Here is a 13,096-nt window from a genome sequence, read left to right on the forward strand (position 1 = left end):
TAAACACTTACCATTGTTTCTTTAAAAATACTTTGCTGTGAACAAATATATAGGTAATAATACAATAAACTTGTTTATTTTTTTATGGTGCACCCTGTAAATTACCATAGATTGAATGATAGGATAATGGATTTGTGGCTGATTTAGAGTGAGCTGAGACCACTGAGCCCAGACTGAAAATGATTAATGGCCCCATTAATCAAAGCCCACATTTGATGCATTGTGCCACCAACCACTTACACACACACACACACACACACACACACACACACACAATTTTACTTGGCTGTAAGATGTTTCCTCCCCTTCCCTTAGGTGTTTAACTACTGGTTGGATGACATGTACCTCAACAACCGGTTGGCTCTTCCAGTCAATTCCAGCCCTGCAATTATCTTTGCCCGTCAACATTTCAAGGATGTGAATGACCAGCTGAGGTAATGTATTAAAGACCACAGCTTTTGCCTCTGAAAAAAACCCTTTAAATATGCTACTCTGGCAAACAAATAACTAGCTTGTTTAAACAAATGAGGGTGCCAGTCATTAAACCGTTCCCTATCGTATATACTGGCTATAGGCAGCTTCTAATTTCACTCACGCAGAAACCTTAAGTTAAGAATTATACTTTAAATAAAAAATTTTGCCATCACATTTATCATTTTAGACAAAATATACTGGTGGAACTTTTAAAATTAGGGATATCTGTGAAGCATCTTAAACTTCTCATCAGATACTTCCCCAAATCAGAGCTCTTTGCTGGGAAAAGAAATCCTGACTCCATGCACGCTGTTTAGAATGGAACAGTCTCCAATATGCTACAGTTACAACTCAGCAAGCTGTAGCAGAGCCCTACACGTCAGCCACCCTAATTTGAGGTCTTTGTGCCATGCAGGAAAAACATTTGTGCTCAGTTTAGCATCTCCTGGGAACTGATGAGTATAAGCCCCAAAGTTAGTATACTGCCCAATCTCCCACCCTGTACCCCAAGGCTGCACAAGTGCTGGAAAGTGGGCACTAACTTTGCTAGTGTCAAAACAACCTGAAAGTGCAATGGAAACAACTGGGTTACCAAGAACTAGTATAGAAAAATCAACACCCTCCGACAATACAATAAAATTCATTCTAAAACAACAGTCAGTGCTTTGTTGTCATTGATCAGGATAACAGATTAATGGAGAAGACTGCCGCAGAGCCCAAAGAAAAGAACTTGGAGATACAATATTAAAACATGAGCTAGAAGAAAAACATTTCTGGGACTCATGAAGAATTAAGCTATGTACAACCAGAAGAACAGATAAGAAAACAGGGTTGGGGGGGAGAAGGGTCCCTTTAACAGACAGTGTTTTCAAAAATTACTTTATATCAAAAAGTAATTGCATTACTCCTGATTATACCTGCTGCTGCACATATAATCAATGAATTCTGGAGCCCTGCTGCTAAAATCACCAGCATCCAAAGAACATTTTTGGTGTTGACCATTTCCCTATATGGATATAAGGGTGGCTAAATTTATTTTAAAAAGTGAAAACATAAAGAATAAACAAAGTTTATACAAGCCAAGTACACAATATACATCTCCAGATGCTATTAAAAAAGTAAGCTTCCAGTTCTCAACCTTTGCCAAATCATTTCCCCCTTTTTAAACAGCAATACAAAGCAAATCTACTTTCAAATATTGCAGATTTCCTCTTTGCTTTTAGCACTTTCCAGCTGCACGTTGTTGAAAGAGTAAATTGCATATGAATTTATGCTATTATAATTAAAAAAAAACGGCCAGAACCTTGAAGCTGATCTGTATTATATTAAAATTTTGCATAGACAGAGCACCATGTCTTTTTTTAAACCTACTCTAAACATTAGAATAAATGTGCTTCCTCTTGTTACTGAATAGATTCACTGTGCACATTCTGTTCTATGAAACTACGTTTTGCATTTCTCTAATGCATATGACCTGTAACAAACAAATACTTTTAACATAGAGAATCCCATTCAGAAACATAGCAAATGGGCGGTCTGAGGAAATAATGTTCCTGCCCCACAGCCATGGAGCAAGAGTATATATTTCAGGACAGCAAGTACTTCAGTACACCAGGTAGTACTTAAGCATTTATATTGCTGAGACTCCTATCAAGGATGCAACCCCCATCCCGTTCTGTAAACAACTACTTCCAAGTATCCAGTCTAATTTTGTTTAATTGTTAAATAAGGATCATCACTACATGATTGTAAACTCTGTGGGGCAGGGACTATCATTTTGTTCTGTGTTTGTATAGCACTTAGTACAATAGGGTCCTGGTTCATGACTAGGCACTATGCTCATAAAAATACATAACACTAATTATATACACTAGTCAACTAATTTTTCCTCTGCATGTGTTTGTTAAAATTAATCATAGTTTTTTTCCCCGGTTCTTGCCAAGAGACAGACTCTGTCATGCTGTAGAGCAGAGGTTCTCAAACTGTGGTCCGTGGATCACCAGTGGTCTGCAAGCTCCATTCAGGTGGTCCGCGGATAGTTCTCTCTAAAGGTGCGCGCCTGGATGGCTGCACACGAGAGAATGAAGGGTCACCCACCTAATTAATGTAGCCAGGCAGGTGTGGTTCCACTAATTAGGTGCCTGGACCCTGGAGAAGACACACATGTAAGGTGAGGTGGTGGCCTTGGGGGGAATAGAGGGTAGGTGGGAGGGGGCAGTTGGGTGAGAAGAGGGGGTGGGGGGAATTTGGGACATGCAGGGCTGCAGCGGCTAGAGAAAGAGGCAACTTTCCCCAGCTCCAGGGCTGTGGCTGCCGGGGAGAGATGCCCCTCCTTCCCAGCCCCACCTCGGGGGCTGCTGTGGTGGGGGAGAGAGGGAGAGACCCCCCTCCTTCCCAGCCCCAGATCGGGGGCTGCCATGGTGGGGGAGAGAGTGCACATCCATCACATTAGAAAGGTAAGACTACTGATATTAAAATATGAGTTGTGTGCTTTTATCCAAAGCGCATTACAATAGTTAGCTAACGGTACAAACAACATTTGGAAAGATCATTAAGTGGTCCGAGACCCTCAGCAATTTTCAAGTGATCTGCAGAAAAAAAAGTTTGAGAACCACTATTGTAGAGCATAATTGATCTTTATAGGCCTTCTTGGGCTCAGACTGAACTCCCAGAGTGCATGGCAAAAGAGTGAGGTTATTTCTATGTTTTACTTACAGGTTTGCTGCTAATCTCATTTCAGGAGTGCTGGATTATAAAGCTTTACTGGATGGGTACGTATTTTGGAAATAGAATCACTGACTGACTAAAAATATAAAGAGGTCTGATTAGGAATGCTTGGAGGTGTCCAAAGTCACGCTACATTAGGCCATAATTCATTGGACCACTCTAATGTTAGGAACTGAAATGGTTCAGGAATGGTAGCTTTGGCAACACCATGGTAGCTTTACATGCTTCTCCTTTATTACTACAATATGAGGTGCCAGATGAGGATTCTTCATAAGTCATGTCAGTCATCTGTCAGATACACAGTTCAATCTACAATACAACATAAAAATCTGACTAATGTGACTGTTTCAGACCTACCTAAGGAGTCCATCCTCTCCAACTGCAGATCAATGTGTGGCAGTGTCATAGCAAAAATAAGGAAGAGTCCTTGTGGCACATTAGAGACTAACAAATTTATTTGAGCATAAGCTTTTGTGGGCTATAACCCACTTCATCGGATGCACGGAGTGAAAAATACAGTAGGTAGGTATAAATATACAGCACATGAAAAGATGGGAGTTGCCTTACCAAGTGGGGGGTCCGTGCTAACAAGGCCTATTCAGTCATGGTGGATGTGGCCCATTCCCAACAGTTGACAAGAAGGGGTGAATATCAGAGGGAAAATTACTTTTTGTAGTGACCCAGCCACTCCCAGTCTTTATTCAGGCCTAATTTGATGGTGTCAAGTTTGCAAATTAATTCCAGTTCTGCAGTTTCTCAATGAAGTCTGTTTTTGAAGGCTTTTTGTTAAAGAATGGCCACTTTTAAGTCTGTTGTTGAGTGTCCAGGGAGACTGAAGTGCTCTCCTACTGGTTTTTGAATGTTACAATTCTTGATGTCTGATTTGTGTCCAGAGACGGTCCGGTTTGGCCAATGTAAATGGCAGAGGGGCATTGCTGGTACATGATGGCATATATCACATTGGTAGATGTGCAGGTGAATGAGCCCCTGATGGTATGGCTGATGTGGTTAGGTCCTATGATGGTGTCCCTTGAATAGATATCTGGACAGAGTTGGCAATGGGGTTTGTTGCAGGGATTGGTTCCTGGGTTAGTGTTTCTGTTGTGTAGTGTGTCATAGCAAAGTTTGCCAACACCCTTGTGTATTACTTGAGAACCACCAGTTTGGTAAACTCCCTCACAAGTATCTGTATAATTTTCCATATTTCTGATATTTGCCTCTCCACCATGGTTAATTTGTTAATAGACATCCCCTACCCCATCCCAAAACAATAAACCCCACAAGAGGAAGCCTAATCACACCCAGGTTCTACTGCTGGTATTTAACCAAAAAAGTTGTAATCCGTTTTTCCTGTTGTACATGGAAAATGTAAATGTAGGAAAATATCTCCAGCAGTCCTTGAGAACTGTACTATTAATAACAGTATTTTACATATATAGCACCATTCATCCAAAAGAATTTCACAAACTACATTCCAGCAGTACCACTGAAATGCATCCACCCAAAGAGTGGAATGTGGCAGACAACCAATGCACAGTACACTGCACCATAGTGGAGGAACGGAACATTTTCAATCATGGGATAATGAGAGCCCCCTTGTCACGCATCCTGACCAGCATTCATTTGGGCCAGGAAAAGGCAAAGTCGATATTTAGCCATCTGAGGTCTCACCTAGGGTGACCAGATAAAAAGTGTGAAAAATCGGGACAGGAAGTGGGGAAGGGGCAATAGGTGCCTATATAAGAAAAAGCCCAAAATATTGGGACTGTCCATGTAAAATCGTGACATCTGGTCACCCTAGTCTCACCACCTGTGAATTGACTATAAGAAAAGAAATTGGAAGGAGTTGTTGGATTTTTTTACTTCAAAGTCTGAAACTATTCAAAAACTTATCACACTTGGTTGCTCAGGAACGTGTGCTTTTGTCTAAGATAAACTATAGAACTGTATGCCATATCTGCAGATCTAAAAATACAGATGTTGACATGTTATAAACTACTTTGTCACTACATCTTTACATGACAGCATGGTATGCATCTGTGAAGAGCTAGGAATACATATTGCTTAGCAAAGTTGTAACATTTTATCTTTAATATTTTGACCTGGGTTCCTTGATCTAAAGAAGACTCGTCACAGTATTCCTAGCCTCACTTTAATAATTATTTACTCCCTTTTCTATAAATTCTACTGTTGTTGCTCACCTTTGGGTACCAACACTAATATTTCCTCATTATAACTATTAATATTCCAGTATCCATTGTTGCCCTGTTACAGCCGTAGGATAGTCAATGTAATCCTAGCATCTTTTGAATCACTACATAGGCAAACACAATAGGCACAAAACTAGTATGCAAAAGCAGTTCATAACTTTCCAAGGTACAGTAAAGCTTTGCTACCCGGCATGTTGGGGGAATGGTGGTGCTGGTTAGTCAAAAATTCCGGTTACCTAAGAGTTATACTTACCAATGGAATACCAATTTTCAAAGACATAGAATACAATAAAATATAAAATAGTATAAAGGTGCTGTACTCACCAATCCAGTAGTAGTAGTGCACAGCAGAGTGGTTGGTTTTTTGAAGTACTTAGGTGTATACAGGTAAAGTTTTCTATACAGTAGGTTATCTTATGACACAACATATCACTATAAAACTATACTGAACATAATTTAATCTTTGATGATTCAGAAGGCACTTCAGGATCTTGCAGTGCCTTGGCATCATCATTATCAACATCAATTATCATTGTAGATGTAGAAGGTGTAGGAGATTGGGCTGAATCTGTAATGACCCTATGACATACCCTGGACGCTGGTGTTTTGAGTAAATTCCTGGTATCAGTTTGCTTACTTGTCTTCTGCCTCTTTTGCATAAAAGTAGAGTGCAGAATGTGCAGTTGCATAACCTCATAGACTCATAGACTCATAGGCTAGGTCTACACTACCCGCCTGAATCGGCGGGTAGAAATCGACCTCTCGGGGATCGATTTATCGTGTCCCGTTGGGACGCGACAATCGATCCCCGAATCGACGCTCTTACTCCACCAGCGGAGGTGGGAGTAAGCGCCGTCGACAGGAAGCCGCAGAGGTCGATTTTGCCGCCGTCCTCACAGCGAGGTAAGTCGGCTGCGATACGTCGAATTCAGCTATGCTATTCACGTAGCTGAATTTGCGTATCTTAAATCGACTCCCCCCTGTAGTGTAGATGTAGCCATAGACTTTAAGGTCAGAAGGGACCATTATGATCATCTAGTCTGACCTCCCGCATGATGCAGGCCACAAAGCCGTCCCAACTCCTGGGCAGTATACTAGTCCCGGTTATTAGATTGAAGATTTGTATTGGGAAATATCAGAAATGCCGGTTAATAGAGCTTTCTGGTTGATAAAGTGCCAGATAACACAGCTTTTACTTGTATGTAGTTTTAGCTATGTAGATAGCCCAGTTGCCTAGTTAAAGTATTTCAAACAAAGCCTAACTTAGACAGAAATATATAACACAAGAATATAGCTTAACATATTAAATCAGTGCAAGTTTTGTTGTCAGAACAATATAGTATAATGTCCCCTTTCTAAAATCATTATAATCACGGGCTTTCTTATCATCATTGTTATTATATACTATTCTTGTAAAAATAGGCGCAAAACGAGAGTGGGAATCCATTGGGCTTTGTACTACATCAGAACATAAGAGACTGTCTCTGGCCCAAAGAGCTGACAATCTAAATAGACAAGACAAAGATGGAGGGTGGAAAGAAAGGAAGTATTATTATCCCCATTTTACAGATGAGGACCTGAGGCACAGGGAGATTAAGTGACTTTTCCAAGGAAGTAAGTCATACAGGAAGTCTATGGCAGACCTGGGAATTAGAGAACTTTCTCTTGGTCTAGTATCTTAACCACAAGACCAGCAATTTCCCTTTGCCCCCCGCCTACAATGACAACTACATTAGTTTCTACTGCATTGACAGTACAATGTCCTACAATTTATAATCAGAAAAGAAAACATTCCACAGCAAAGTAACCAGATTTTGTTCTGGTCACTAAAGAGGCATTTTAGTGTGTATTGTTGCCAGACTCCTAGCAATTAAAAAGGATCCAGCTGCAAAATTTCAGCATTTACTTCCCCCATTTGTCACTCTAAGTGCCAAAATTGTTTGGTAGGATTAAATTAACTCCTCACTGTCCAGATGATTCCCCTCCATCCTGCCCATTCTACTGATTTCCAGAGATGGAGATGTTTCCCTTAAACATTCTAAGCAACTCTAGCCTGGACTTCCAGTACAAAGCACACATGGCCTTCTATGCATGTCAGCTTCAGATGTTCAACTGATTTTCATTTATCCTACAGAGTTTTGAGGGTCCCTTCTAAGCAGGCTCCCTACTCCTACCTCAGGACTCTTGGTGGAAAGCAGGCTTTTTTTTTTTTTTTTGGATGGGCAGGGGATACATATGTGAAAGATTTTATACTCGATGATGAAAAGTGCAAGTGTACCGTATATTCACAGATGAGGAATATATGTTGCAGTCACTGATTTGCATGCCCTGCTATTGTTTGAGTCTCTAACACATATTCATTGAATGCAAATACAATTCCTTAATGAATATGCATGAATCTGCCAGGAATGATGTATTTAACTTTGGTATGGGAATTCATCTATTTCCTTACACTGTAATCTTGTTTTTATTATTCCATTTGTATTGCACCTAATCTAATTGTAACAGAACAAAGGACAGATTAGATTTCTTTTTCTTTCTGTCTCTCTCTCTCTCTCTCTCTTTCTACTTTTCTCTGGCTTTGTTTCTCTCCTCTCTCTCCAGCAATGCTATACCTGTTGATTTTGCTCGTGGACAGCTGTCTGGTCATCCTCTCTGTATGAAGCAATACTATGGACTCTTTTCTTCCTATCGTCTTCCAGGCCATACCAAAGATACTCTTGTGGCCCAGAAAAGCAGCGTAATGCCAGAACCAGAGCACATCATTGTTGCTTGTAACAATCAGGTAAGTAGGCATTTTGTTTTTAAACCTTTTCCTCTTTCCTTCAGAAATCGGGTATGCATAAATTTGCTTGATAACAATGTAATACGATCATTGCTCCAGGATCTCACTGAATGTACAATAGATGATGGCACTGAACTCAGTCCTGAAGCCCATACTCAGTTCTTATCAGTGATGTGCTGCCAACATTTTAACAAGAAGCTCCCATAGTTTTTTTTCCCCTTCCTAGCCCAGCTTACATTCTGAGTACACTGCTACAGCGATGAGAGATGTGGGACTGGGGAAAATACTAATTCAGTTTCCATTCAGATAAAAACACTTATTAAACAGGGAAGCAACACCACAGGCAAAAAAAATTATACGAAGTACATTTGCTGAAGTGTTTATATTTTCACCTGAAAACTCTATTGGATATATTGGCATACCACATAGTGTTCAGCCTGTATAATTTAGAGTGAGGGTGGGAGGAGAAGAGACCTTGTACAGTACCCCTTCCATACAGCATTTGTTTGCAAGTCCCTGACATTTAGTACAATATGGTGCATTCCAAAGGCAAAGATTTTGCTTTTTTTTAATGTATTGTAAGGAGCAGAGCTGGTCATAAAACAGCATTTCTCTTCCACAGAAATTTCTGACATTTTGACATGTTTTCTTTCTAAATCGAGATGAAAAGCTGAAGTTTCAGAATCATTGGCAATGTCATGAGAAATCCTGTACTCATGAAATTTTCTGGATGGATTAAGGCATCCTTGGAATCCCTGCCTGCCAGCCTGTGTGGGCTTAACAGAACAACAAGCCAATCAAGAGTAATAATCGGAGGGCAGAAGATTAAGGAACCTATGGGTAGTGAGAAGAGTGAGGAATGACATGTTATGGGGAAGGAACTGGCAGTGAAAGTCTATTTGTGGGGGCAGAAGAAGGATGATAAGAGTCAGGAATCAGAGGGAAAGAATCTGGGTAATCTTTTTTGTGGTGTGGGGTTTTTGTTGTTGTTGTTGTTGGGGTTTTTTTTTGTTTTGTTTTGTTTTTTGGCAGAAGGAGAAGTTCTGGTAGATCTAGGTCCCAGATGGTCTTAATCTGACCCTGTCAGTTCCTCTATCAACATGGTTTGGATTAATCTGGAAAAGCATCCAGACACCTGGCTGTTTATCCATCCACAATAGATCACTGAATCTTCTACAGTTTACTTATTGCTAATGGTCAGCTTTTGAATGCTGGCAAAACTTTAGAGAGCAAGCAGCGTAACTTAGCACATAATAAATGGGTTATAAAAAGCTCTGTGGGTTCCCCACGTAACAGTATTGTATATCCCTATGCTATTTTTAAAAGAGCTGGGACTATGGAAATTATTAACATGCTTCCTAGTTTTAATTGCTCAGGTGTTTTTAATCTTATTCAAACAATGTAAGCCAGACTGTGAAGAACTTCAAAAAGATCTCACAAAACTAAGTGATTGGGCAACAAAATGGCAAATGAAATTTAATGTGGATAAATGTAAAGTAATGCACATTGGAAAAAATAACCCCAACTATACATACAATATGATGGGGGGCTAATTAGGCTACAACTAATCAGGAAAGAGATCTTGGAGTCATCGTGGATAGTTCTCTGAAAACGTCCACACAGTGTGCAGCGGCAGTCAAAAAAGCAAACAGGATGTTAGGAATCATTAAAAAAGGGATAGAGAATAAGACAGAGAATATCTTATTGCCCTTATATAAATCCATGGTACACCCACATCTTGAATACTGCATACAGATGTGGTCTCCTCATTTCAAAAAAGATATACTGGCATTAGAAACGGTTCAGAGAAGGACAACTAAAATGATTAGGGGTTTGGAACGGGTCCCATATGAGGAGAGATTAAAGAGGCTAGGACTTTTCAGCTTGGAAAAGAGGAGACTAAGGGGGGGATATGATAGAGGTATATACAATCATGAGTCGTGTGGAGAAAGTGAATAAGGAAAAGTTATTTACTTGTTCCCATAATATAAGAACTAGGGGCCACCAAATGAAATTAATGGGCAGCAGGTTTAAAATGAATAAAAGGAAGTTCTTCTTCACACAGCACTTTAACCTATGGAACTCCTTGCCTGAGGAGGTTGTGAAGGCTAGAATTATAACAGGATTTAAAAGAGAACTGGATAAATTCATGGAGGTTAAGTCCATTAATGGCTATTAGCCAGGATGGGTAAGGAATGGTGTCCCTAGCCTCTGTTTGTCTGAGAGTGGAGATGGATGGCAGGAGAGAGATCCCTTGATCATTACCTGTTAGGTTCACTCCCTCTGGGACACCTGGCATTGGCCACTGTCGGTAGACAGGATACTGGGCTGGATGGACCTTTGGTTTGACCCAGTATGGCCATTCTTTGTTCTTATGTTCTTATTCTGCTCTCACTCCAGTGTAAATCAGGAGCCACTCAACTGAAGTCAGTGGAGTTACACTGGTATCAAACCCAAACATAGGTGAGAGCACAGTATCAGGCCCCAGCATGTTAGCAGACCACTTCCCTCAGCCATGTAATTCTCACTGTGCAGAGCTGCAGCACCTCCAGGCAATCCCACACTGAGCGAGATGTTTTCTTACAGAGTTTAGTATAATCTGCCTGTGATCCTTCTGACTTTTATCATTTCCCTGCAGTTCTTTGTTTTGGATGTTGTTATTAATTTCCGCCGTCTCAGCGAAGGGGATCTGTTCACTCAGTTAAGAAAGATAGTCAAAATGGCAGAGAACGAAGAAGAGAGGCTGCCTCCAATTGGTTTACTGACATCTGATGGAAGAACTGAGTGGGCAGAGGCCAGGACAATCCTCATGAAAGGTTAGCAGCGGCAACCCCAACCTTCTCGTCTTCATCCTCATCATCATCACTGGTCCTTGATGGGAGGTGATCCTTAAAGCAAATAGATGGCTAAAATATCAGACCTATTGTTGAATTCCTCTAGCATGAGGAAGTTCAATTCTTGTAAGCATTCAGATGTATCATCACACAGAGGAACCGAAAGTATGATTTTGAGCCAGCTGTGTAACTCCAGGGGCAATACCATGTAGCTAGATTTCATCCCACGCTTTGTCTTTCCTCTGATAAATTCTGAACATGCCATCAAAGTTTGTGATTTGTCTATTTCTTCATGGTCAAACTGTGATAATGAGTACAATGCATCCATAGGCTTTAGAAAGTGTTGGATAGTCTAGCACTTTATGTTTTGCACCATGTTCAAACTGAAGCAAGGTAAGAGAAATTTTCCTATTTATCTTTCTCTCTGAAAAATGCTAAATCATCCCTTTATCTCTGGCTCAGAGATATTAGGAAGAATAGTATTTGTGCTTTAGAAATGCACCAGAGTTTACCAAACAGGTTGTCATTTCAAAATATTTCCCCAGAGGAGTTTCAGAGTAGCAGCCGTGTTAGTCTGTATCCGCAAAAAGAAGAACAGGAGGACTTGTGGCACCTTAGAGACTAACAAATTTATTAGAGCATAAGCTTTCGTGGACTACAGCCCACTTCTTCGGATGCATATAGAATGGAACATATATTGAGGAGATATATATACACACATACAGAGAGCATAAACAGGTGGGAGTTGTCTTACCATCTCTGAGAGGCCAATTAATTAAGAGGAAAAAAAAACTTTTGAAGTGATAATCAAGCTAGCCTAGTACAGACAGACAGTTAGATAACAAGTGTGAGAATACTAACAAGGGGAGACAGATTCAATGTCTGTAATGGCTCAGCCATTCCCAGTCCTTATTCAAACCGGAGTTGATTGTGTCTAGTTTGCATATCAATTCTAGCTCAGCAGTTTCTCGTTGGAGTCTGTTTTTGAAGTTTTTCTGTTGTAATATAGCCACCCGCAGGTCTGTCACTGAATGACCAGACAGGTTAAAGTGTTCTCCCACTGGTTTTTGAGTATTTTGATTCCTGATGTCAGATTTGTGTCCATTAATTCTTTTGCGTAGAGACTGTCCGGTTTGGCCAATGTACATGGCAGAGGGGCATTGCTGGCACATGATGGCATATATCACATTGGTAGATGTGCAGGTGAACGAGCCCCTGATGGTATAATTAATGGACACAAATCTGACATCAGGAATCAAAATACTCAAAAACCAGTGGGAGAACACTTTAACCTGTCTGGTCATTCAGTGACAGACCTGCGGGTGGCTATATTACAACAGAAAAACTTCAAAAACAGACTCCAACGAGAAACTGCTGAGCTAGAATTGATATGCAAACTAGACACAATCAACTCCGGTTTGAATAAGGACTGGGAATGGCTGAGCCATTACAGACATTGAATCTGTCTCCCCTTGTTAGTATTCTCACACTTGTTATCTAACTGTCTGTCTGTACTAGGCTAGCTTGATTATCACTTCAAAAGTTTTTTTTTTTCTCTTAATTAATTGGCCTCTCAGAGGTGGTAAGACACCCTGTTTATGCTCTCTGTATGTGTGTATATATATCTCCTCAATATATGTTCCATTCTATATGCATCCGAAGAAGTGGGCTGTAGTCCACGAAAGCTTATGCTCTAATAAATTTGTTAGTCTCTAAGGTGCCACAAGTCCTCCTGTTCTTCTTTTTCCCCAGAGGAGGATACCCATTTCCCTTGCAGATTACTGATAATGGCTTTTCACACAATCCACCCACCCTCAACCCTCATTACAACTAAACAAGAAAAATGGAATTTAAGCATTAACTTTTCTATAAGAATGCATAGTATAGAAATGATGAGTTTCTGGAGACCTTCTATCTATAAATTACAGTGTTAAGTATAGATTGGAAAATTCTCTATCTTTCTTAGAATCAACCTTATTGAAGAATTATTGGGCTCATTTCTTATAGTGTTTTCTTCTTATTCAACCTGATCGTCAACTGGTGTGATCAGTGTAACTCCATTGACT

At 40.3% G+C, this 13,096-nt stretch overlaps 1 protein-coding gene across 1 annotated transcript in view; it reads left to right on the top strand.

Moving 5' to 3' along the window:
* The window catches only part of CHAT (choline O-acetyltransferase), a 47,615-nt gene that overhangs the window by 10,410 nt on the left and 24,109 nt on the right, over positions 1-13,096 (top strand). The window contains exons 4-7 of the mRNA XM_005294017.4: positions 316-434; positions 3,192-3,245; positions 8,016-8,196; positions 10,835-11,012. Of these exons, the coding sequence (XP_005294074.2) occupies positions 316-434; positions 3,192-3,245; positions 8,016-8,196; positions 10,835-11,012 (532 nt within the window). The remainder of the gene's footprint in view (positions 1-315; positions 435-3,191; positions 3,246-8,015; positions 8,197-10,834; positions 11,013-13,096) is intronic.

This window comes from Chrysemys picta, chromosome 7 (assembly GCF_011386835.1).
Source record: "Chrysemys picta bellii isolate R12L10 chromosome 7, ASM1138683v2, whole genome shotgun sequence".
Classification (NCBI taxonomy): domain Eukaryota; kingdom Metazoa; phylum Chordata; order Testudines; family Emydidae; genus Chrysemys; species Chrysemys picta.